Source organism: Mus musculus, chromosome 2, assembly GCF_000001635.26.
Source record: "Mus musculus strain C57BL/6J chromosome 2, GRCm38.p6 C57BL/6J".
NCBI lineage: Eukaryota > Metazoa > Chordata > Mammalia > Rodentia > Muridae > Mus > Mus musculus.
Window position 1 is genome coordinate 73192754 of NC_000068.7, and position 25563 is coordinate 73218316.

At 40.7% G+C, this 25563-nt stretch overlaps 1 protein-coding gene across 2 annotated transcripts in view; it reads right to left on the reverse strand.

Moving 5' to 3' along the window:
• The window catches only part of Ola1 (Obg-like ATPase 1), a 121647-nt gene extending 99953 nt beyond the window's left edge, over positions 1-21694 (reverse strand). For both annotated transcript variants that reach the window (NM_025942.2, NM_030091.1), the window contains exons 1-4: positions 21533-21694; positions 20107-20207; positions 10572-10715; positions 6648-6775 (exon numbers count right to left, since the gene is read on the reverse strand). In NM_025942.2, coding sequence (NP_080218.1) covers positions 6648-6775; positions 10572-10715; positions 20107-20207 — 373 coding nt within the window. In that variant the 5' untranslated portion in view covers positions 21533-21694. The remainder of the gene's footprint in view (positions 1-6647; positions 6776-10571; positions 10716-20106; positions 20208-21532) is intronic.
• Positions 21695-25563: the final 3869 nt, after the last annotated feature.

The window sequence follows — 25563 nt, forward strand, 5'->3', positions numbered from 1 at the left end:
GGCAATTTGTGTCTAGGCAAAAATGTGTGATTCATTTAAAACTTCTAAATGACAAGCTTATGAAGGGGAGAAGGTGGGCTCTTGAAAACAGAAATTTATGTTCATGGTAATTAAAGGTGATTTACTAACATATAAACACCTAACTTAACCTAAGGGGGTAGGGCAATTGAATGAAGGCAGTTTTACCTTCTCATTTAGCAGTTCAATAAAGCAGAAGTGCCTTGAGGGCTGTAACGCCAAATAAACTAAAAAGGCAACTTAAATCTGGAGTCCCACCTTCAGCTTTGTTTAGCCAAGTGCCCACAACAAAACTAAAGGAGTTCTCTGGAACTGTGTTGCTAAAGCTCTAACTAAACAATTGTGACATATGAAATTCAAACAGATATAGGGAACAGTAACATAAAACAGAAAGAAGACACATCTGCCATTAATAATTCAGGAGAAAGGATAAGGGCCTTTATTTCCCCTTGCCAAAAATTCTAACCATTTGCACAGAAACCATCTTTACACGATCTGATCTTAGCTCTGTGACCATAAGAACTGGGCTGACCAGCTTAAGAGGGGGAAAAAACCAAGAGAGAAGTATACTTAGCAAATGCTTACAATCCTATTTGGAGAGGAAAGAGGAAAGTGTTTTCTAAGGATTAAGACTGCATATTCAGAAACATAAAGAAACAGCAACGAAAGCCCAAGGCACAGGCAGGTAGTGGCAGGGCACACCTTTAATCTGGGAACATTTGGGAGGCAGAAGCAGGTGGATCTAGTCTAGATAAGGAGTTCCGGGAAAGTACCTAATAGGGAGAGCCTGTCATTAACTAAATAACTAACTAATTAATTAAAGTTACATGGCTAAACTGGCAGTTATTCTAAAATCTGAAATGCTAAATTTCCTAAAATAGACTCTTACTTTATGAAATAAGCACTGAAAATAAAATTAAAAAGAATAAATTACTGGTCAAAAAGAAGTCTCGAGCTTAGTATTATAATGATTATGATATAATAAAAGCATTTCTATGTTCCAAAACTGGCACACTTTACATTTGCAAGGGACATCTAGCATCATACTGACCCCCAGCCCTCTGTGATCTGTGTTAACACTGGGGAGAGTGGAGAGGAGCTTGCTATTGAGAGGAAGAACAGAAAGCACTCAAATGGCCATCTCTGAGCTTAACACTTCTATCATCCCACCACCACCATCTTCCTTCTCCCACAAGGGGAATCTGAATTTTCTTTGTTGGCTTTCAAACCTGTGTAATGCAGCTCTCTCCAATTAGCTACAACACACTACACAGCAAATGTCTGCCGTCCATGGCTTTCATGCCCCCTCGCCCACTGCATGCACATTCAGAGATCAGAAGCTGATAGACACCCTGTGCTTCTCCTCTCACTCTCTACTGTGTGAGTGAGTGCGTGTGTGTGTGTGTGTGTGAGTGTGTGCGTGTGTGTGCGTGCGTGTGTGTGTGTGTGTGTGTGTGTGTTGCTGTAGGTATGTGTATATGTGTATGCTGGTTCACATGTGTGTACATGCGAGGACAGAGGCTACGGTGGGTATTTTTCCTCAATTACTCTCGACTTTTTACTTTTTAGAAAGGGACCTTGAAGCTCACTGACTCCTCGAGATTAGCCAGAAGGCAAATGAGCTTCAGGGGTCTGCTTCAAGACACTGAAAAAGGAAATGAAAAAAGATGGAAAGACATCCCATGTTCCTGGATTCACAGAATCCTTGGGGGGCGGGGGGGGGGGGGGGGGGGGCTATACTACCAGAGTCAATTTACTTATTTAAACTCTAATGTCACATTTCACAGATTTAAGAAAAACAACTCAGTAATTCCTATGGAACCACAAAAAAAAAAACCATGAATAACCAAAGGTAGGAACACTGCTAAGGCATTTTAATACCTGGCCTCTAATTAGACTACAGAGCTACAGTGACAAAGACAACCTGGTACTGGTATAAAAATGAATGGTAGGCAAATGGATCACACTAGAGCTGAAACAACCAAGAAAGTTATGCCCACATAATTTTGACAAAGGAGACAAAAACATATGCTGGATAAAGCCAGCCTGTTCAATAGTACTGGCAAAGAATGAGTTCTTTCACCTTGTACAATCAATTCAAAATTAATCAAGGACCTTAATGTAAAACCTGAAATGCTGAAACTTCTAGAAATCCAAAGAAGTTTCTTCAAGACACAGAAGGAGGCAAGAAATTCCTAAGCAGAAGATGTAGCCCAGGAGCCAGCCTAAACTATAAACAGATGAGACTGCAGTGGGAACTGGAAAACGGCACAGGAGTCAAGAGCCTGTACTGCATGAAGGAACTCTAGAGCAGAGGTCAGCACACTAACAGTTTTAGATTATGACCCTAAAGCTAGCATGACATTTGTACCTTTCAAGCAAAACAAACACACATAGCATACACACACTCTCTAGTACACATAAACACAATATACAATGGAACAATGTATTTACTAACTAAGCATTACAGAAAGTTTCCCAATAAATGCTCTACTGAGAAGCAGGAGAGGCTACACATGGCTCAACTGCCAGGATGCTTGTCTAGCACGCACAGAATCCCACCTCTGATCCCCAGCATAGCACACACTAGGAGTCTAGAATCCCATGCACTCACAAAGTCAAAAGGATCAGAAGTTCAGGGTCATCTTTGGCTATAGATTGAGTTCAAAGCCAGCTTGGAGCTATATGACTGTCTACCTTGAAAAAACACAAAATCAAAAAAACAAAACCCCAGGAAGCTATTGAGAAGCATTAATAGGGGAGAGGATAGGGGATTTTCAGAGGGAAAAGTAGAAAAGAAGATAACATTTGAAATGTAAGTAAAGAAAATTTCTAATTAAAAAAAAAAGCATTAGGTATAAAAGTTAAAAAACAAAAATCATAAAGTAAATTAGAACAATATTTACTTTCAATTTGTAATCAATGTATATCTATATACCCTACTATTATAGATTTTAACCCTTTTATGTATTTTACAAAAATTTGTATTAGAAAATTAAAACTCTCATAGGAGTAGAAAAAGAGCCTAGATATGCCTATCAGAACTTTAAATGTGTATTATATCCCTCACTAATCTTTCTGCTTGCTAAGTCTCTCTTTGAGAAATATCAAAGATATACAAAGAAGGCAGCCATGATAACAATATTCATTAGCAACAACATTTGCAATTTTTAAAAGTTATACATAATAAATAGGAAGCTATTCAGCAACCCATGAACAATGATATAGTAGTTAAATAATAATGAAATAAGTCAGTCTCAAAAGGAGGAAATACTGGATGATCCATTGACTTGCGATACTTAAGTCAAATTCAGCCTGGCAATGGTGGTACTTGCCTTTAATGCCAGCAGAGGCAGGTGAATCTCTGAGTTTGAGGCCAGTCTGATCTACAGATTGAGTTCCAAGACAGCCAGGACTACAAAGGGAAACCCCATGTCAGAAAAAAACAAAAAACAAAAAAAACCAAAAGGCAATCAAATTGAGAGACAGCAGGGCAGTGAGGCTGGAGCTGGAGCGAGTAAGTACACTGTGGAGTGCTGTTGAAAAGGTGCTTAGCTTCAGGCTGAGAAGATTAAGAAGTCCCAGTGAGGCTGGGCTGGAGAGGTGGCTCTTTGCTCAAGAGCATTTACTGCTCTTGCAGAGGACAGGGTTGGCTCCTAACACTCATATGGAGGTCAAAAGCATCTGTACTCCAGGTCTAGAAGAGCTGCCACCCTCTTGTGACCTCTGTGGTCAACACATGATACACATACATATATGAAGGTCAAACACCTATAGAGATAAAAGATAAAGTTTGGGGGTTGGAGAAATGGCTCATCGAGTAGAAGCACTGTTGCTCCTGCAGAGAACCTGAGTCTGACCCCTAATGCTGGCCACATGGCAGCACATAACCACATATACCTGAGGTCCAGGGGCTCTAATGCTGGCCTCTGACCTCCATGAACCAGGCAACCATACAGTGCACAGACATACAATGTAAGCAAAATATGCATCTAAAAAAAATCTAGAAGCATAATTAGCATGAATATTTTCTTAAAGTCTCTAAAAATGGATGGTGATACTGGTTATCTAACAATTGGAACACACTTAATACATTGAACTTCACTCATAACAGTGATTAAAAATAGCAAATATTATGCGTATTAGCACAATTTTTAATACTAGGAAAAGAGAAAATATATGTCATTTAAAACCTACATTTACGCATGAGCATGATGGCATATGCCTTTAATCCCAGCATCCAGAAGACAAGACCTCCATTCAAGACCAGCCTGGTCTACATGGCGAGTTTCAAACCAGTTAGAGCTACATGGTTAAGACCATATCTCAAAAAATAACAAAATAAAACCTATACTCACAAAAAAGCAGCATTATAAACAATAGTTTCTATGTGCTAACATAAGACACCTCATATTTCAACTACGAAATGATTATGTAGATAGTGTAGCACTGCTACACTTATTTTACATGGAAAATTATGGTTCAGAAATGCAGATTTTATTTTCAGTTTTATAACTATTAGTGGGAGCCAATAGTAACAATCAGTTTGATTCTAAAACACATACTTAAGCTGAGAGGATCAGGGTACAGGCCAGCGGTAGGACTAGCATGCACTGGCCTAGGATCAATCAGATCCCTTGAGATCTATCTCTCTCTCTCTCTCTCTCTCTTACATACACACTGTTCATTCAAACTATTTTATCCTCAAATGTAACTAACACGAACTTCATCATCATTTCCTTTTCATGGTATGTTTAACCGACCTTTCTTGGAGCTGGAGCAGGCCTCACTAAGCCCCTAAACAGTTATCTTACGGAACTACTTCAAAAACTACTCTGAATCACTTGTATTTCTGCTTCAAAGTAAATGAAGGATTTGGCAATTTATTTTACTTTAAAAAGCTGCTTCAGTTCATGTAAATGACTAACCTAAAAAGGCATTTTGGATAATTAGCTTCAAAAGATTTAAAAATAAACAAGCTGGTACAAACAGATGTTCCCAACAATAAAATCTTCCACAAAAGTAATATACACTAAGCATAAGAGACACTTATTTTATTTTCAAAAGCAGTTTAATCTACTAAATAATTCTTTGGAATAAGAATTTCAAGTGTTTTTTATAAATACCAGACACTTTTCTTTGGGGGTAGGGCATTGCTGGGGACAAAACATAGTTTTGGGACATTCTAGGCAAATTCCCTACCACCAAGCTATATACCCATCCCTAATAAGAATTATTTTGATTTGGTTTTGGTTTTGTGTGTGTTTTTAAGATTTACCCTATTTTTAATTATGTGCATATATGCACGTATCTGTGTATGAGATCAGAGGTGTCAGATCACCTGGAACTAGAGTTGCAGGTGGCTGTAAGCAACCTGATGTGGGTTCTAGGAACCATATGAGGTCCTCTGAAGATCAGTACATGTCCTGAACTGCTGAGCCATCTCTCCAGACCCCCAATACGAGTGTTTAATAAACCAGCACCTCCTTTAATGATTGCACGTAAACTAAACAGGCAGTCTGAATGTTTATGTGTGTATACTGATATGTGTGCACACTTGTGCTAAGTGTTCATGTGTGTGAGGGGCCTATATAAGGCCAGTGTGTGTAAAAGCCGGAAGCTGACATCAGACAGCCTCTTCAGTCATGCTCTACCTTCTTTCTTGGATAAGGTCTCTCACTGAACCTAAAGCTCACTGGCTGCAGTGGCTGTCATCCAAAAATTATGTCTGTCACCATAGTGACAGCACAGGACATAGGCTCACACCATAATCCTAAACCCATAAAATTATTAAATCTCATGGGTTTTTTGGTTTTTTTTTTTTTTTTAGATTTTTAAGATGTGTGTATGTTTATATGTGTGTATGCCACATGTGTGAAGGTGCCTGTGGACGCCAGATGAAGGCCCCAGATGCTCTAGAGCTAGACAGCAGGAAGTTCTTAGGCACCCGATACGAGTGCTGTGAACCAATCTCAGGTCCTCTGAGAGAACAGAAGCACACTTAAGCTCTGAGCCTCTCTCAGCCTAAATCCTACAGGTTTCATTCAGCAACACAAATGACATAAGACAGTAAATGACATAACACCTAACAGGACTTAAAGACTCAAAGCATTGTACTCTAGCCCAAATCTCCAAACTTTGTGTGCCATGGACCTGGCACAGACACTGAATGAAGGTGTAGTACCAAGGATTATGCTGGTGTCTAGGACGCTATCTTCAACATCTCAACCTCAGAGCATAACAGCAAACCCCTCGCAAGAGCCCCTGCCACTATTGAACTGAAATGTTATGGAAAACCTTGTACAGAGCTCTTCTTACCCAAGCATGCACAGTTCTGGGCTCAACCCAGCACAATTTTTAAAAAGTCAAAATGCCTTGATAATCCCCAAGTCAGTTCACACAGAAACACACCTCAGTTCTCTAATTCAGAACAAGGGATAACCTTCAACCAGACTGTATCATGCACTTGCTATTCAGGAACCTTATGGAGAAATGACAGGGATATTAAGTTAGAAACAGTAAACGAATTTATGATTCAATTTGCAAAACAAAGCTATCTTCTATAAACCACTCACTTCTATTTGTGCAATATAGAAAAAAATATTATCTTAATAAACTGCTGTACTTACGTGTTAGATGAAAAATCCCATCACAGGCACTAATATGAGATAAAAAGGCATTCCCCAAGCCCTGCCCATTGTGAGCTCCTTTTACAAGGCCAGCAATATCCACTACATTTAGGAAAGCAGGAATCTTGCTGAAATACAAAAGATAATTTTATTATAAAGAACCTGCTTATCAATTAACTGAATTCTCCAAACATTTCACATAGATTAACTATTTGCTTCTTGAAACAAAGTTTGGAACGTACATAATAATAACAACAAATTAATAGCCCCCCATATAAAAAAAAACTTTCTTTAAGCTGTGTCTTCTTTTACTTACTACATTATTACTTGTGTGGGGGTACGGTGGGGGTGTGCATGTGTCACAGCTCACTCTGGAGGTCAGAGAACAAACTGCAGAAGTCAGTCCTCTCCCCCCACTATGTGGGTCCTGGGGATGGAATTTAGGTTAGGCCTCATGGCAGCCTCCTTTACCTACTGAGTCATCTCACTGGTCCTCTAGATTATGTGTGTGTGTGTGTGTGTGTGTGTGTGTGTGTGTGTGTGTGTGTGTGTGCGCGCGCGCGCGTGTGCTACACACACACAGGAGCACCCACAGGTGCCTTCAAATGCATGTAGTAGCTCAAAGTTTACATAGGCAGTCTTCCTCAATCATTGTCTATCACTGTGTACCTTACTCATTCAGAAAGGTCACTCAAAAAACAAACAAAAATCAAAAAACAAAACAAAACCAAAAACACAGAACTCATAGACATGGCCAGCTTCCTTGAGGGATTCCCAGTCTCTGCCTTCAATGTGCTGTTTGCATGAGTACTAGAGATCCAACTCCAGTCCTTACACCTGAGTGACTAACTTTACTCACTGAGCCATCTCCTGTGACCCTTCCTTTTTTGTACATTTGTGAACATGAGTATGCATGTGTGTGTGTGAGTGTCCACATGTGTATGTAACCCCTGAAAGCCAGAGGTCATATTTCGGTATTATTCTTCAGCTATCATCCACCTTTCCTTCGTTCCTTCTTTCTTTTTTTAAGATTTATTTATTAAATGTAAGTACACTTCAGACACCCAAGAAGAGGGCATCAGATCTCATTACAGATGGTTGTGAGCCACCATGTGGTTGCTGGAATTTGAATTCAGGACCTTCAAAAGAGCAGTCAGCACTCTTAACCGCTAAGCCATCTCTCCAGCCAATCCACCTTGTTTCTTGAGACAGGGTTTTCTTTTATATGATCTGGGGCTTGCCTACTAGGCTAGGCTAGTGACCAGCAAGACCCAGAAATCCCCGTCTCTGCCACCGACTGCTGGGATTACAATTGCACCCTGTAGTGCCCAGCTTTTGCTTTGTTTTGTTTTTTTGAGACAGGGTTTCTCTGTGCAACTCTGCCTGTCCTGGAACTTGCTCTGTAGACCAGAATGTCCTCGAACTCAGAGATCCACATGCCTCTGCCTCCTGGGTGCTGGGATCAAAGGTGTGCATCACCACTGCCCAGCTGTGTCCAGCTTTTTTTTAATGTAGGTTCAGGAGACTGAACTTGGGTGTTCACGCTTGCATGGCAAGCATCTTACCCACTGGCCATTTCCATGGCCCACAATAAGAATGTCTTACCTAGGGAAATGAGGGAGGAAACTATTTTATTTCTGAAATTGAAACTCCCATCAATAATATCGCTAAAAATTCCATTGGCACATGCACATATCAAGTACCAAAATCAAGATGTACTTAGGATTCAGCAGAAGCTAAGGTTAAAAACAGAAACCTGGTATTTATCAGCAGTTCAAAATAGTGAATAAAAATGTTTTATGAGTCAATACAATAGTGAATGAAGAGTTAGGGAAAAGTTAGAAAACTAAATTCTCAGTAGCAATAATAAACCATATAATAAACCATATAAGACACAGTACTAAAAAGGTAACAAAAATGATAGTTTTGATTTGTATTGTTAATCTAGGAAATCATTTTTTAAGTATGCCTTTTATCTTTAATTAGAAAAAAAGGAAACCTTATGAAGGAGAAAATAACATAATGCATTATAGGACATGGGGACAAAAAAGCAGATAACATGATGAGAAGTGAAAGCTATCTCTTCTCCCTATACTGTGACAAAACAGGAATATCTACATCAAGAGGTATACTCTTCTCTACTGTATGCTGACTGTGTACACAGAAGCATGGGATATGTGCTTTTGCTAGAGTATGAATAAGTTCCTCTATTTATTTCTGAGCATATACACAGGACACCAGCTCTCTCTAACCCTGCCCAGCACTGTACAGTTGAAGCTGCCTCTCTCCTTATCGTATTTGCCCCTCTCTCCTCTGACACTGAGACTCCTGGCTCCTGTGATCCTCAATACATCCCAGTGTGTGCTGAATCCCTCTTTATAGTCCTCCTCTTGACTCCATCAGATTACCATCTAATTTGCAGACCTCATTTGTCTCTGGCTATTGTAAGGCTGTGCTTCTGACAACAGGCAGTCCTTGTAGGCCCAGCAGCCGCCATGCTGCCATCTTGCCCCACTGTATTCCCTCCTAGTATAGACCCTTGTCTCACCACTAGACTATATGGCTATGTGACACTGCTGAAAATTTCAAAGATATGGAGATATAATAAATCTTCTGAATTTCAAATCTGTTGAAAATTTAGGTATTAAAGGTATGAATTCCTAAAATAAAAAAAAATTTTTTTTAAAAAATCCTTATGCCGGGCGTGGTGGCGCACGCCTTTAATCCCAGCACTCGGGAGGCAGAGGCAGGCGGATTTCTGAGTTCGAGGCCAGCCTGGTCTACAAAGTGAGGTCCAGGACAGCCAGAGCTATACAGAGAAACCCTGTCTCGAAAAACCAAAAAAAAAAAATAAATAAATAAAAAAATAAAAAAATCCTTGTTTTCCTTTACAAAAAAAAAAAAAAAAATTGATCAATGGCCCTGTGGAAATAAAGAAATTGAACAGAAGCCTATCTTCTGAAGTTACAAGGTCAAATTGTATGAAAACACAATAGTAGAACTAAGAATACAGTTAGAACCAGGTGTAGTGGTACACACATTTAATCCTAGCACTCAGAAGGCAGAGCCAAGCTGACCTCTGTAAATGTGAGGCCAACCTGGTCTATCTACACAGTGAGTTCTAGGCCAGCCAAGGCTGTATAGTGAGACCCTGTCTCAAAACCAAAACCAAACAAAATCAGCATTATACAAGTTCACATTAGACCAAGCACAGATCAAAAAGTATCCACAAGAAAGAAACCACAACTATAATGAGTATGCAAGTTGATTTCTTATCATTATTCCCTAAACAATAAATTGTACCTATTTATATAACAGTTAAATTACCTGTATAAGTAAACTAGAGAGGACATGAAATATATAGGAGATGGTGCAAAGGCTATAAGTATGAAATAATTACAGCACTTTAGGTCTCTAGAGTCTAAGAACCAATTTCCCATTCATGGACACCAAGGAATAACTGATTAGTAAAAATCACCTTCAACAGTTATAAATTCCAGGCTAAGGCAAGAAGAGTACAGGTTCAAGGCCAGCCTGGGCTACATAGGCAAACCTTGTGTTAAATAAAAAACCAAAAGAAACAAAACTCATCTAAAAAATTCCACTACCCAGAAATTACTGCCAATAAATTAGAGATTTTCTTTACACACCTCTTCCTATGTATAATGCATGTGTGTCCTTACAATATTACATGATGAAATCATATAACATAAGCTAACTTCTCCCCCTACTTCACAATCTCAGAAAAAAATAACTGCATTGACAAAGAAGATCCTTCCTTCTTCCTTTTCTATTGTACGTTGCTTTTATAATCATCCAAAGTAATGCTACACTAAGTTTGGAAGAAACTTGATTCTGAACATATCAAATATACATATTTCCCCATCTATGAGCAAATAAGTAATTGTGTAATATATTCCTTACCTTGCTGGTTTATGGTACTGGCAAAGAAAGTCGAACCTCTCATCTGGCACAGGCACTCTGCTCTCATTAGGATCAATAGTGCAGAATGGGAAGTTTTCTGCTGAAGCCTGACTATTGGTTAATACATTGAAGAAGGTAGACTTCCTAAAATAAAGGAAAGCACTTTCAGTCAATTCTTAAATTGCTTAAAAAAAAACAAAAAACTACACACACACACACACACACACACACACACCTGAGGCTAAATTCAGAGTGCAGTATTTATAAGAACAAATCTGGGAAAGCAGAAGAAACATTTTTACTAACATAAAATATGAGATTTGATAATTTAATTTTATTGGTTATATTCCCTATTTTAGTCTATTTGGGAATTGAAAAGAATGTTCTCAAAGAACCTTTGAAATAGAAGATATCTGGAGTTCCATATACTGTCACAAAACATATTCTTCCACAATGTACTATTATCATAATGCCAGTATCATTTCACCCATATCTAACATGACTTCCCTAATGTGACATACTGAAAGCTAGCACGACTGTTCCCAAAGCATTACAAATTGAGGAGCGGATACTATTTGTCTCTGAAGAAATAGGTCAGAGCTCACACTAACTTCTAATTTGAGGATTACTGGTAATCCTCAAATATGAATTATAAAAGTAAATATAAGACTTTTTTTGCTATATGATTTAAATCGAGGTAAAGGTGCATTCATGTGGATAATTTTTCAATTATCTGATACATATCATGATATGTACGCAGAAGATGCCAACCCATAGAACACCAGTCATGCAGAGTTTTTACAAAGTGGAGTAAAGTCTGAAACAAAATGGGGCTTTTAAGGATTTTGCTGGTTTGCTTTGGACTACTGTAGAGACCTCACCACAGTACCTTTCCCTTGCTTTAAAGAGAGGGCACAAGAAATTTAAAGTGAGAATCACTGCTCTACAATGTTTTTTAGAACTGAGGAAGTGGCTAAGGATCAGTCAGTGATTATAAAGCCAGCACTTACAAACTCTGGCTAGACGTGATTATGTACAAATGTTTGCATATGGACTAAATTTCATAAAACAATACTCAAAAAGTATAATCGTTGCGTTACTATGTGAATTAAGATGATGATTCTCCCTACCCTTCCCCCACAAATGTTAAAGTGAAACTGTCTCTTCAAATGAGGTCTAATTATCTTATATTCATCAGGGAAAAACCATCTCAACCACAGCACATCAGATTGAACTTTTAAATCAAGGAACCAGTCTTTTTTTATTTAATTCTGAGAGCCCTATATAAACAGGATGAAAAGAAAGTAACAATCGAAGCTCATCTTGGTGCTACTAGTAAGAAGTGTGTTTTAACAACAAGATACTGAACGATACCTACCTATCAGTCTTTAAATACCGAGCTTACATCACATTCAGACTAAACATTTCAGAGTCAAGTAGAAACGTGTGCCAAAATAGACACAAATTACTGCTGCTAGCAACACCACTAGTCAAATCAGTGGCTTTCAAATGCCTTGCTGTATTGCATTACAGAGGGTAAAGGTGGGCACTGTCAGGCCTATTATGAGATCTACTGGTATTCAAGCCCATGTTTTAAATATGTTCAGATACATGGTATAAAGTCAAGTTTTAGAGATATGGGGCTAGATTCATGTTCAGCTAAACAACTACAAATTAGTGGTGACTTCTGAAGGATTTATAGTGGCAACCTATAACAACCTAGCAGAAGATACCCTGAATGAATGTGTATTGTTGACACCCACAAAGCCACAGTAAGATCAAGGCTTGAACCCACAGGTAAACCGACAAGCCTGTCCCTACATGGGCCAGGCTCTGTAGGATGGGAAAGCTTTCCTTGGGGGTCCAAGTGCAGAAGGACCACTGTGTACAAAAACTAGCCACTATAGCTTCCTCTTCCTGAATGCTTACAGCCTGAGACCCCTGCCCCTGTGCTGAGGTTCCAGGTTTCTGAAGTAGTAGGTGTGACTCCATCAAAACACACGCCCCACTTGACCCCAGCTTCTCCTATCCACATGTGTTGCTTCTTTATTGTTCCTGTCCTTTCTTCATTCCCTTGTCACCCCTACTCAGAGTTCCAGGGCCCAGGCCTCATGAGACACAGTGCTAGGAACAACTTCAAAGCTCTAGGAATAAAATGAATCAGAGAAAAAAAACACTGGCCTCTTTTATAGAAGTGTCCTTTAAGATCAGTCTTATAAAGACAGATGTCATACTACTTAATTTAAAAAGGTATGTATATTTATAAATATATAATCCATTTACATCCAAAAAAGATGGTAAGGCTTGAGCCAGGGAGAAGGCTCAACAAGTAGAGTGGCCTGCCACAGAACCCTGGCAACCTGACTAATTCTGGCACCATTTGTTAAGATGGATGTCAAGAACTTACTCCATAAAGTTGTTCTCTGACATCTACTCACTCACCAGGGCATGCACACACTCCCACACACATACCATATACATATATGTACAATAATACATATTTTAATTTTTAAGCGTATAAAAGAACATAATTTAAAATATTAATATAAAAACACAGAGAGCAGATACTTTCTAAGAGAATTTGCATTATGGCCTTTAAATGTCATGCCTATTAAAAATGGTCAAGACTTCTCAGAAAAAAAGCCAGTTTCAGATCTGGCACCTAAAAACAAACAAACAAATAAACAAACAAAATGTAAGATGAGCTGAGTACAGCCTATCAGCCTGCTAACACCTTCCAGGTTAAGGCAGGAGGATCTTGAGTTTGTTTGCTGTCTCAAACAAACAAGAAACAACAAAAAATAACCCGGAACCTCAACTTTTCCCACAAAACAGGAAGAAGCTATTAATAGTCGTGTAGCCCTATCAAAATAAATGTATGTCTGCTGTCTCAACTATTTCAGGAAGCTGAGGCAGGAGGATAGCTGATGCCCAGGAGTTAGAAACCAACCTTGGTAATACAACATAATCAAGATTAAAAGAGAAAAAGAGAGAAAGGAAAAGCTATTCTGGAGCAATTGAAATGGCTGAGCAGGCAAAGGCCCATCAAGCCAATCAAAATAGCTAACCCATTTTTTTAACAAGTCAAATAATGTTAATATTCATATACTATATATAAACCTCAAAAATATATTCTCATTGTCCACATATTAAAGATGCTACGAGAGACTCTGATATTGCTCAGTGGCATGTACCATGACAAGACTCTGAATTCAATTCTCAGCATCACAAAAAGAAAAAAATGTAAACTTTATCATTTAAGCCATATACCAAAACATACACCAGAAGAAACTATTAGTAACACATTCACACTCAACTTGAAAGACAATTCCCCATTTCTATAGACCATCTCATCTTACATAGGTTTCAAATTTAGAAACCCCAGTAATTCTACAGGCACAAAATAGGAAATACAGAAGTAGAAGACAGATGTCTGAAGATTACTGCTGCAGACTTGAGAAAGCCTAAAAAATAAGTGTCTTCCAATATCTTTGTATGCACAAAACAGAAGAAAGGGGGGCGGGGAGAGAAAGGAGGGAATGAGGAAGGGAGGGAAATGAGGAGGAACTAGAAAGTAACTTAAGATCAGTACTATGGACTTCAGTGGCAACTTAAGACATTTTTGATCTATTTAAATCTATTCAACCAATGCCTTTTAGAAGCAAAGAATTTAGTTTTAGCCTAAGATTGATGTGTTAAAAACCCATAGGTTTTTATACATGCATATACATTTAAATCCCATAAGGTTATTATTAAGGCTTAAAACAAGAGAAAGACTCAAAATTATAGCAAGTTCAAACAAGAATGAGCATGAAGGGCTGGAGAACTGGCTTAGGAGTTAATGGCACCTGTTGCTGTTGCAGAAGACCTGGGTTTGATTCCCAGTACTCACACGTTGGCTCGTGGCATCCAACTATGTGTAACTCCAGTACCAGGGGCTCCTTTCTCTGTCCTCAATGAGCACAGTGAGCGCAGGTATATTTGTACTGCACACACACATACACTCACACACACACATAAAAATAGATAACCTAAACAAAAAATCGGTTTGTACAAAGGACTCTGTCAGTAATAATGAGACTTGAAGAAACACTGTCTAGTGACATATGCCTGTAATCTACAACTCAGGGGGATTTACAAACTAGCCTGAGCTACACAGTGATTTTAAGGCCTGCGTATGCTAGAAAGAAAACACTATCTTAGAACAAAACCACAAACAGAAGACAATAACTAGACAATGTGTAGGCCTCTACTTAAGACATACAAATTTCAATTTGGAAAAAACATCTTAGTACATCAAAAAAAAATCTAATTGAATAGGTTTTAACTAAAATCTTTATGAAAATTTCAGTAGGTAAGAGAAAATATGAACACTAATGCAAGTTTCCACAGCATACTGAATTAACCATTTATACCACACACTCTCGCACAGATAAAGCAGCAGACTCTTCAAACTTTTCTTTCCATAACTATGGAAAGCCTGCACATGTGGAGGTTAGGGACAATGCCTCCCACCGTGTGGGTCCTGGGTCTGACTTCAGGCGCATTTACCTGCTGGGTTACCTCATCAGCCCTACTTCTTTGAATTTAGATATTAATTGTTAAAAGCATCTATCCAGCAGAAAAATACAAAAGACAAGTGACTGCCAATGTATGTGTGTGTATATATATCTATATCTCCCCTACCTATTCTGTAAAGGAACCTAAATTCAGTAACACTCGCAGGAACAATGATGATACCTAGAGGTCAGATCACTAGTCTCTTAATACCATTCTTGAATTTCAAAGAAGGGGGCAGTCTTCTGGACACAAGACCAGGACAAAAAAGAAAATGGCCTAAAAGTAATTTTCTCCTTTTGTTTTTACATCTTTCTTTATTCTGAAAACAGGTGAGAGGCTGGGCCAAAGCTTCACTTGGTAAAGTCCTTGCCATACAAGCAGCGGACCTGAGTTTAGATCTCCTGAACCCATGTGAAGAGTGGGGTGTCCCCTTGGCTGTAATCCCAGTGCAGGAGAGGTGGGAACAGCCCTCCTAGCTAGTTCCCCTACACAGTTAAGGGAAGCGAACACAAAACAGACTCAATGGTATTTTTGGAGAATTTTGTCTCATAGTATTTATGTGGTCATTTTTTTTTTTTTTACCTTAGGGTCTCTTGCTAATATATGGTTTCCAATTTTGTGTTTTTATGGTGTGCCTGTGTATGTGTGTGTGTGTGTGTGTGTGTATGTGTCTCAGTATGTATTCATGTATATGAACACAAAGTGTTTTCTTTGACTTTTTTTTGTTTTGTTTTATTCTGGCTTGTTTGTTTTGCCTGTTGGACCTCTAAAGAGAGAGAGAGAGAAGGCATGGAGTTGGATGGGTGGAGGAGGTTGGGAGAAGATAGGAGGAGATAAGGAAGGAGAAACCAGGATCAGGATATATCGTATGAAAAAAATGTATTTTCAAATTTAAAGAAAAAAGGTAGAAATCAACTAAGGCAGACACTCTCCCTACATTAACTTCTGGCCTGTGTGTGTGTGTGCGTGTGTGTATGTGTTCGTTCTAACCTTCCTTGCAACTAAATGCTGCAGTTTAAAGGAAAATGCTGCTAGACTATTTGACACTTTGGGTAACCAACTGTCGGGAATTCATAGCAACCGAGGCCATAGGAAAAGGTCACAATTCTACGGACTGCTGAGCTATAAGCTGAGAAGAATCTGGGTTCCCTAAGACTATCATATAAAGGTCCACTATGACTAAAGAACCCATTTTTGACTACAAAATGCACTTTTATTTTATTGTGTGCAAAACAAACAAACCAAGGTTATATGGAATATTCTAACCTCCATAACTCAGTCTAATGCTACACAAGAAGATCGATCCTTGATACAAGTCTAAAACTCTAAGTAGTTTCCCCCAAGAGCTTCTAAACCTTACATTAACAATAACACACTGGTCTAACTAAAGGCAATTTACAAAGGACCACTGAGGTAAGAAACAGAAGTAGAAACCAAGTTGCCATACTCTTATCATGATACTCTCTTTTCTGCATTAAACATGTTTCTTTGTCACTAAGCCTACATACAGTTATCAAAGAGGAAAGATTATCCTATTCACAAAGAATTACTACCTTACATAAATAATTATTGGGTTTTCACTATTTATTAACACCAGTCTAGGCACTAGAAATATGTCAATAAACAGGAACAACACAATCACTTCCTTTTTGGACTGAAAGTCTAACCGGGGATACTAAACAGCTAATTCAATGTATAACACTCAGAACAGAGACTTGCATATAGTACTGTTCAGTAAGGACAGATTAGCTTTCTGGGCAAAGGGATTTACTCCTGTAGTCCTAGCATTCGGTAGGCTCAGGCAGTAAGATCCCTGGGAACTCAAGGTCAGCTTGGGCTACCTAGTAAATTCTACATCAGCATGGGCTACAGAACAAGACTGTCACAAATGACACATGACATCAGATAATAACACATGCCTTTAATCCCAGCATTCAAGAGGTAGAGGCAGGAAATCTCTGTGGGTTTGAGGCTAGCCTGGTCTACAGAGTGAATTCCAGAACAGCCAGAGCTACACACTGAGACCCCGCCTCAAAAAACAAACAAAAATACAAAAAAATAGCTTAGCTATGAATATGACCATTTAGTTTCTAGTAATTAGCAGATACATACTAAAAAAGCAAGTTTACTTAACTCTCTAATATTACAAGGTTCTTCAGATGGTTTCTGCCTGGTTAGTTTTATGCCAACTTGACACAAGCTGGAGCCACCTGAGAGGAAGGGACTTCAATTGAAAAACTGCCTCTATAACTGTAAGCAAGACTGCACAGTATTTTCTTAATTAGTGTTTGACAGGGGTGGGCCCAGCTCACATGCCTGGGTAGGTGGTCCTTGGTTCTACAAAAAAGCAAGCTGAGCAAAGCCATCTGAAGCAGGCCAGTAAGCAGCACCCCTGCATGGTCCCTGCATCAGCTCCCGCCTCCAGGTTCCCATCTAGTTTGTGTTCACACTGGCTTCTTTCAGTGGACTGCGATTCAGAATACATAACCCAAGTTAACCCTTTCCTCCACAAGTTGCTTTTGGTTGTGGGTGTTCATCAGAACAGCAGCAACTCTAACTAGAACAATTTCTAAATTGACTGCCCTTATTGCAACCAGTGGACTATCCTTAAGAAAACTACCCCAACCTCCAATCTACTTCTTGTAAACCCATTCAAAGCTAGACAGATCTAATTGGCCTTTCTTGCCCAGGAATCTGTGCAACAGAATAAGTATCCCAGCTAAGAATCAGGCAGGTCAAGAGCTGGTGTAGCTGAGTTCCACGTGGACTGACTGATCCACGCCTGCCTCACCTGAGCTCTTAGCCTTCTGATGTCTAGCTGTCCGCTCCTTCAATTCTTACAGTAAGCCTCTTTTTTCTTGTTTAAAAGATCTGTGTTTCATACAGTCAACTCTACCTGATACAGTTTAAAGAAAGATCATTCTATAAAAAATGAATTTTACAACCAAACACAATTGCCAAAGTTGAGTAAACTACTGCATTAAAATAAATGAATTTTCACATAAGCCCTGAATTAAATCTTCAGGACCTCCTTATCAAAAATGAGAGAATTCAAGCCAGCAGGACGGCTGAGCAGGTAAAGATAGCACCCACCAAGCCTGATGGCTGCATTCAATCCCTAACCTAAGCCCACAGGATGGGAGAGCTGCCTTCCACAAGTGTCCTCTAATCTCCAACATCTGTGTCATCACCCACAAACACAGTAAATAAAATGTAAGTCAAGGGGCTGGAGAAATAGTTCAGTGGTTGAGAGCACTGGCTGCTTTCCTAGAGAATTGGGGTTCAGTCCCCAGCACCCACATGACGGCTCACAACTGCCCGGGACCTGACACCCTCATACAGACATGAATGCAGACAAAACAATGACAGCAACAAAAACAAAAACAAAAACCAAGGCATATAAAAATGTAATTCAAAATATTTTTCAATTTTATTGTGTTTAACATACATACCTCAATAAAACTGACGAGGAGGACTATTTTGAAGCTGAAACTACTAATCACTATATTCTATTCTGTAACCCCCAAAAGACTTACATTAAAATAACACTTAAGATTTTAGATAGCCCTTTTCAATTAGTCCCATTTGAAGTAGAAATGGTGTGAATACACTGATTCCAAAGATACGAATGCTAATATCTAAAATCCTTCTACTAGGGCAGAAAAACTCCCTGCAAACATTATGATCAGTTCTTTGCTCCCAACTTACTGGCAGTACCCTACAATACTTGGCTTGATTATTTGTTTTGCTATATTTATATTTCCACTCCTTATTATTACTCTACAAGTAGACTCTAGCACAGAAGGAAACCCCTTCAAACTGTAACCCACTCTAGAAGAGGCTGAAATTTGGACAATCACACTTGCTCATGTTTTATACTTCAAGAATCCCAGACCTGGGAAGCTTGAGCACACCGTGCTGCAGTCGCTGAGGACTTTGTAACAGGAGCTCCAGCAGGCACACAGACCACCACAGCGTTTTATATACCCCTGATGTACACATCTAAAAGTACATCCCAAAATGCCCCAGTGAGCGTCATAAACCCATGCTGTGTCTATTACCTTAATCACTGAGAAAGAGAGAGAGAGATTGACTGATTGATTGATTGATTGATTGATTGACTGATTCTTGGTTCTGAGAAGAGGTTTTTCTGTAGCCCAAGCTAGCCTCAATCTCACAGGACTGCTCTTGCATTAGCCCCCAAAGTGCTAGGATAAAGATGTGAAGTGCCATGCCTGGCTAAGATAGTTTTTAAAAAATGAAAAGAACCAGGCGTGTTGGCGCACACCTTTAATCCCAGCACTTGGGAGGGAGAGGCAGGTGGATTTCTGACTTCAAGGCCAGCCTGGTGAGTGAGTTCCAGGACAGCCAGGGCTATACAGAGAAACCCTGTCTTGAAAAACCAAAAAACAAACAAACAAACAAACAAACAAAAAGGAAGGAAGGAACCGACACTGAACATTTAAGTTACACAGTTGTAAGATTAACCCCACATAATATCTTCTATCATTGTCTTCTGTGCAACTATATGGTAGGTATGGTTAACTTTAAAGACATGATAAAATACAGTACTTTGTTTTCAGAATTCCCAAGTTTAAACACCTTTTGTGTGCACACATGCGTGGCATCCATGTGCCTGTTCAGATGTGTGCAGACACGGGTGCATGCGTGTGTGCTCATGGCAGCCCAATGCTGGGGTGAAGTGTTTTCCTCAGCTGCACACCACCTTACATATAAAGCAGGGTCTGCTGCTGAACTCGGAGCTCACCACTGTGGCTAGACTGGCTTGCCAGCTTGTTCTGTGGATTCCGTTTTGGCTTTTAAATCTGCAGAAACAGGAGCCTTTTACCTACCTTCTAACAGTATATTCAAAGCAGTTACTTCTTTCTCCAATAAAATCTTGTGAGTTTCTATTTCTATAACAGGACACAAAGTTTACAAAATCAAAATAAGAAAAGTCCCAATTTTTACTTACCCAACATTTGGCAATCCAACGATACCAATTTTCAGTGAGGTTCCAAATCTTCCAATAATTGGAGGCGGTTTAATTCCATCTCCTCCCTTTTTCGGGGGCATCTAAAATATCAAAATGAACTTTTAAGACTCCCCTATAAACAAAACACATGTCTGTATACAGAATATATTACTGGGTAGTAGACAAGAAAACCTACTGTCTGTACCAATCCACAACTAAAATATGAGCAAAACCCATACTTTTTTTGAGGGGAGGGTCTCTGTAAACAGATCTGATTCTAAAATGTGTACATGTATCACTTCTGAGTAGTCCCAGAAACACTGCAGCAGCGGGAATCAAAGATAAACTTAAAACTTAGTTCCAATCCTCCGTGCTGGCTGCCGACAACCGCCTTCTTAACCTGTCATAGTATTTGAAGGAAAGCATTTGGAAGGAGAAGAGACACAAGTCTAAGGAAGCCCATTACAGAAACACCAGCAACCATGTCACCTCTCGCCAATCATTCCTCCACCGCTTGGAACCCGCCTCTCTCCACAACTCAGCGTTCACCACACTGATGGTCACTACTAGGCCTGGAGGTCCTTCGAAGCCAGACCTTTTTGCCTTTGACACTGTAGGTAAGCTTACCGTCAGTCCTTATTAAACAGTTTTTGAAACCCACACTCTACACTGGATACTTTGAAGGCACTCACCTTGTCGTTCCTTTTCAAGATCCAACCTAGAGCTTTCATGTATGCTAAAAGCAAGCGCTCTACCAGTAGGCTATATACAGCCCTATTTCAAATACCTTTTGATTGACAAGTCCAAACTTTCTGTCTTTTCTTGTCCTGGCTCCAAGGTCCACTGTGCAAAATTGATCTCACTTTTAACACTGCAACAGGAACCTACGAGGAACTGCAACCTTGCGCGTCTTAGAACCTGGAAACTAAAACTGTCCCTGCCTTCTGGCTGGTTGGACCTCCTAGAGCCACGCTGCTCCTCCCTCCTTCTCCCCACTCCGCCTGCTCCAGAAGTGATACTCCAACCTGTAATCCCAGACCGGGAGGCCAAGGATCTCCCATTTTGGGGATCCTGACACCTGTTCCGGGCCTCCAATGAACAGCTGCATGGGGAGAGCCCGTCCAGTCCTGGAGCCTACAAGGGGTGACCTACAAGGGGTGCCCCCGCAGTCCAGCCAAGCAGGACCTCCGCACACCACCCTTCCCCTCCTGACCCGGCATTGGCGTCCCGCCCTGAGGCAAGACTTTCCCCCAGACTGCGGCGAGAGCCAATCTCGTGGCCGCGCGGCCTAGTCCGAGGGCGCCTCATTCATCCACATGCCCCAAGCTGTCCGCTGCCCTCAGCCCGTCCCGGCGGCCGGTCTCCGGCCTAGCGCCAGCCTCGGAACCACTGGCCCGGGAGCCCACGGGCTCCTTCGGGGACTCACCGTGCACCGGGCTAACGATCGCACGGGGTCCCGGACTGCAAAGACCGGTGTCGCCGGCAGCCGGAGGTGGGGAAGAAGGCGGAGAGAGCGCAAGCCCGGCCCTCCGCCGAGCCGCACGCACGACGGCAGAGGCGACGGAACGGGCGGGCCGGGGCGGCACCTGTGCGCAGGCCACGCCCCCACAGGGTCACGCCCATTGGCCCGGATGCCCGGGCCCGGATGGGCGGGGCCTACGAGGAGGAGGGCGCTCAGCAGCACCGGGTTTCTGCGTCTCTCTACACGTGGGCTTCCACCGAGCCTCCAGGTTTCTTTCAGCTCCACTGCTCCGGTTCCGGGCTCCTGCTTCGTCTGGGATCTATCTTGTCCCTGACTGATCGTGCCCAGATCAGCCTTTGCTACCTGCACGGAGCCGCCCTTCTCCCCTTTCCAGTAACTTCTTTCAGATGGGTTAACGATGAGAAGCCATTAAACTTTCTTCAAGGGAAAAATGGACCAAGGAAAATTTCGGATCCAAGACGCACTTAACAGCCACAGAAGTGCATAAAACATTTAAAGAGTCACCATCTTCTTCCTCGTCGCCGCACATACATCCCTTTCCTCTGCGAGGTTAAGAACTATGAGAAGGAAACATGATTTCTTCCTGGTTCTAAAATGAGACTACTGCGATCCATCTCATAAGGCTATTGGTAGGATTAAATCAAATAATATGTATAAAGTCACCTTCTAACTACACTATGAGCTCCACTGGGACAAAAAGGTGTTTATTAGGTTTTCTCCAATGACTTTCAAGTATTTGTTACAGTGAATGTCCAGAAATTATAATTTTTTTTCAAACATACCAGTTGCAAATAAAAGAAAAGAGTGTGAATTGGTTGCTAATCCCCAATTTGCAGATGACAGAATAGTATCAGAAAAGTATCAGGTAAAGTTTCACAACTAAACTAGTGACAGAAGACACATGTCAAACCCTGATCTCTCTGCAAAAATCTGAGTTTTTTTTTTTAATTATGTTTATTGCCTATTGTATGTGTGCTTGTGTGGATTCGCTCTTGTATACAACAGTTCTGGTGAGGTCAAAGAACAGCTTGGAGTCAGTTCTCTCGTACTTTGCAGGTTCTGAGAATGAAACTCAGATTCGTAAGGCTTAGCAGCAAGCACCTCTCCATACTGAGCCATCTCACAGATCTAGAACTCTTCACTTTCTGTCAGAAACTTTTTGAATGGTGTGACTGACAAGCAGCAGCTGAGCCACTGTTTGTAATAAAATTGCATTAAGGTTTTTCTGTCACCCCGTGAGAGTGATCTTAGGAAAGCCTTAGAGCTCTTTTGATACATTTTAAAGACAGGGTCTTTGTCTTTAGTTTTGCTATTGGTTAAAGATTGTTACTGTCAAAGCAGTCACGTAAGTCCTTACTTTCTACAGTTACTAATGCACTACACACTCAGCCTAGTATCCTTGTCATCATTGTATGTGTAAAATAGACCCCAGGGATAAGCAGTACACAGCTTGTAACCGCCATCGAGCTAACGCACATGAACAGCACAGAGGTCTGAGACATTAAAAAATAACGCTATTTTCAATTACTCTGATCCCCCCCCACACACACACACACACACATATCATGGCTTTATTATGTAGCTGTGCCTTCCTCTGCTCTCATCCCCTAGCTAACAACCAAAAGCCAACTGCAGCTCTAGACACTACTAAAATGTCAGGAGTAGAAGAGGAGGAAACATGTCATCTAGTGGACCCCTAGGAAAAACAGGCAGTGTGTCTCAGAAGCCTCTAGCTGACATCTTCTGTTTCACTGGGCAAAACTAGGTGGATCCTTCATGAGTCACAGGTGAGGGGTGTTTGGAGTGTGGCGGTGCTAGGCAACAAGATAAATGAGTTACGTGCAAGGCAGGATAGAATAAGACAACACAAGATTGTATAATTTTCTTCAGAATGACATGATTTAAAACTTGGCAATTAAGCCGGGCGTGGTGGTGCACACCTTTAATCCCAGCACTCGAGAGGCAGAGGCATTCGGATTTCTCAGTTCAAGGACAGCCAGGTCTACAAAGTGAGTTCCAGGACAGCCAGGGCTATACAGAGAAACCCTGTCTCGAAAAACCACAAAAAACAAAAAACAAACAAACAAAAAAAAACCCGTGGCAATTAGTTATTTCTGGAATTTTCCGTCTAATACTCTAATGTTGCAATTGGGCATGATATAATAAAACCATGGAAAGTAAAACCACAGGTAAGGGCATGGGGCTATAGTACTAGAATCACCATGGCCCATTTTGGGGTGTAATGGCTCAGTGGACCCAGGTTTGATTCCCAGCACCCACATGGTAGCTCAAAACTGTAACTCTGGTCCCATAGAATCCAATGCCTTCTTCTAGCCTCTGAGGGCATCAGACAGCCATATGGTGCACAGACATCAAGACATAACACCCATTTATATCAAAACAAAACTTAGGGGGGAAAATTCTTCCCTTTAAAAAATATGTATATGTTATGTATATGTTTAGGTAGGTGTGTGTATGTGTACATGTGTCTATGAAGGCCAAAGATTAGCCTCTAATGTCAGGAGTCAGCCACCTTTTTTTTTTTTTTGGACAGACTATCTTACTGGGACCTGGGGCTCACTCATCAGGCAGGGCTGGCTAACCAGTGAGCCCTGGTCTTCCTGACTCCACATTCCCACCACAGGGATTATGAACACATAACCTCCATACCTGGCTTTTTATATGGGTACTGAGGATCAGCCTCAGCCTCAGCCTTGCACATCGCATACTTCACCCAGTAAGCCACCTCCCAGCCCTTTTCTTTTAAAGACATAGTCTCACTGTTTAGACCAGGCTGGCCTCAAACTCATAGTCTACCTGCCTCGGCTACCTGAGTGTTGGGATTACAGATATGCAACACCATATTTACATACACTGCCCTCAAGCCTTGCTGTTTGTAGCACATGAACTTTCTGGCCGGAACATATCGGACCTGGGATATCAAATCCAAGCTGAAGAAATCAAGATTCTTTTCCTTTCTGGAAGTTGGAGTCAAGCCATAATAACAAATGCTGTTGGTTGCTTAAAGGGGAACATAAAATCAGGGCTAAGGACTATGTTAGGCACTTTTTTTTTTTTCAACAGGAGGCTATTCTAAAGAAAAAAAAATAAGGAGGAAAAGGGTCAAGCAATCATCAGATGGTCCTGGAGAAACTGAAAGAGGAGAGAGCAATCACAAGTTCTAAGTGTCCAATTCCAAATGTCTAATCCATCGAATGGCCTGTTTACTTTTTAACCCCAGGCTCTCTGATAACCTTGCTTTCTACCGAGAACTTCCATTTTCTGTTTAAATTGGTTTACAGTGGATTTCTAATAGCCAAGCAATATTTGCAGTGGCCAAGGCAGACAAGAACTTATAGCCTCCTAAGAACTATCATAATGCACGTGGGAGGCACATCATCCCTCTTACCTGCAGTCTTAGACAACAGTTTCCCAGAGTGTGCTCGGTGTAACTGGGATTCTCCAAGAAGCTCTGTTGAGTAAGGGATGCAGGATCAGATGAGTTCCAGAAGCACTACAGAATCTTTTGGGAGACTGATATAATACTTGAGACAATGATTGGTTTTGTTGTTTTAGGATTGGTATAAAAATACCTCCATTTTTATTTTACTTATTGTATGTGTTTGAGTGTTTTGCCTGTATGTATGTTGTCTTAGTTAGGGTTTTACTGCTGTGGACAGACACCATGGCCAAGGCAACTCTTATAAGGAACAACATTAAATTGGGGCTGGCTTACAGGTCCAGAGGTTCAGTCCATTATAATCAAGTCATGGCAGCATCCAGGCAGACTATGGTGACAGAAGGAGCTGAGAGTTCTACATCTTCATCTGAAGACTGCTAGTGGAAGACTGACTTCCAGGCAGCTAGGATGAGAGTCTTAAAGCCCACACCCACAGTGGCACACCTACTCTAACAGGGCCACACCTTTTTAATAGTGTACTCCCTGGGCCGAGCATATATAGATCATTATGTAT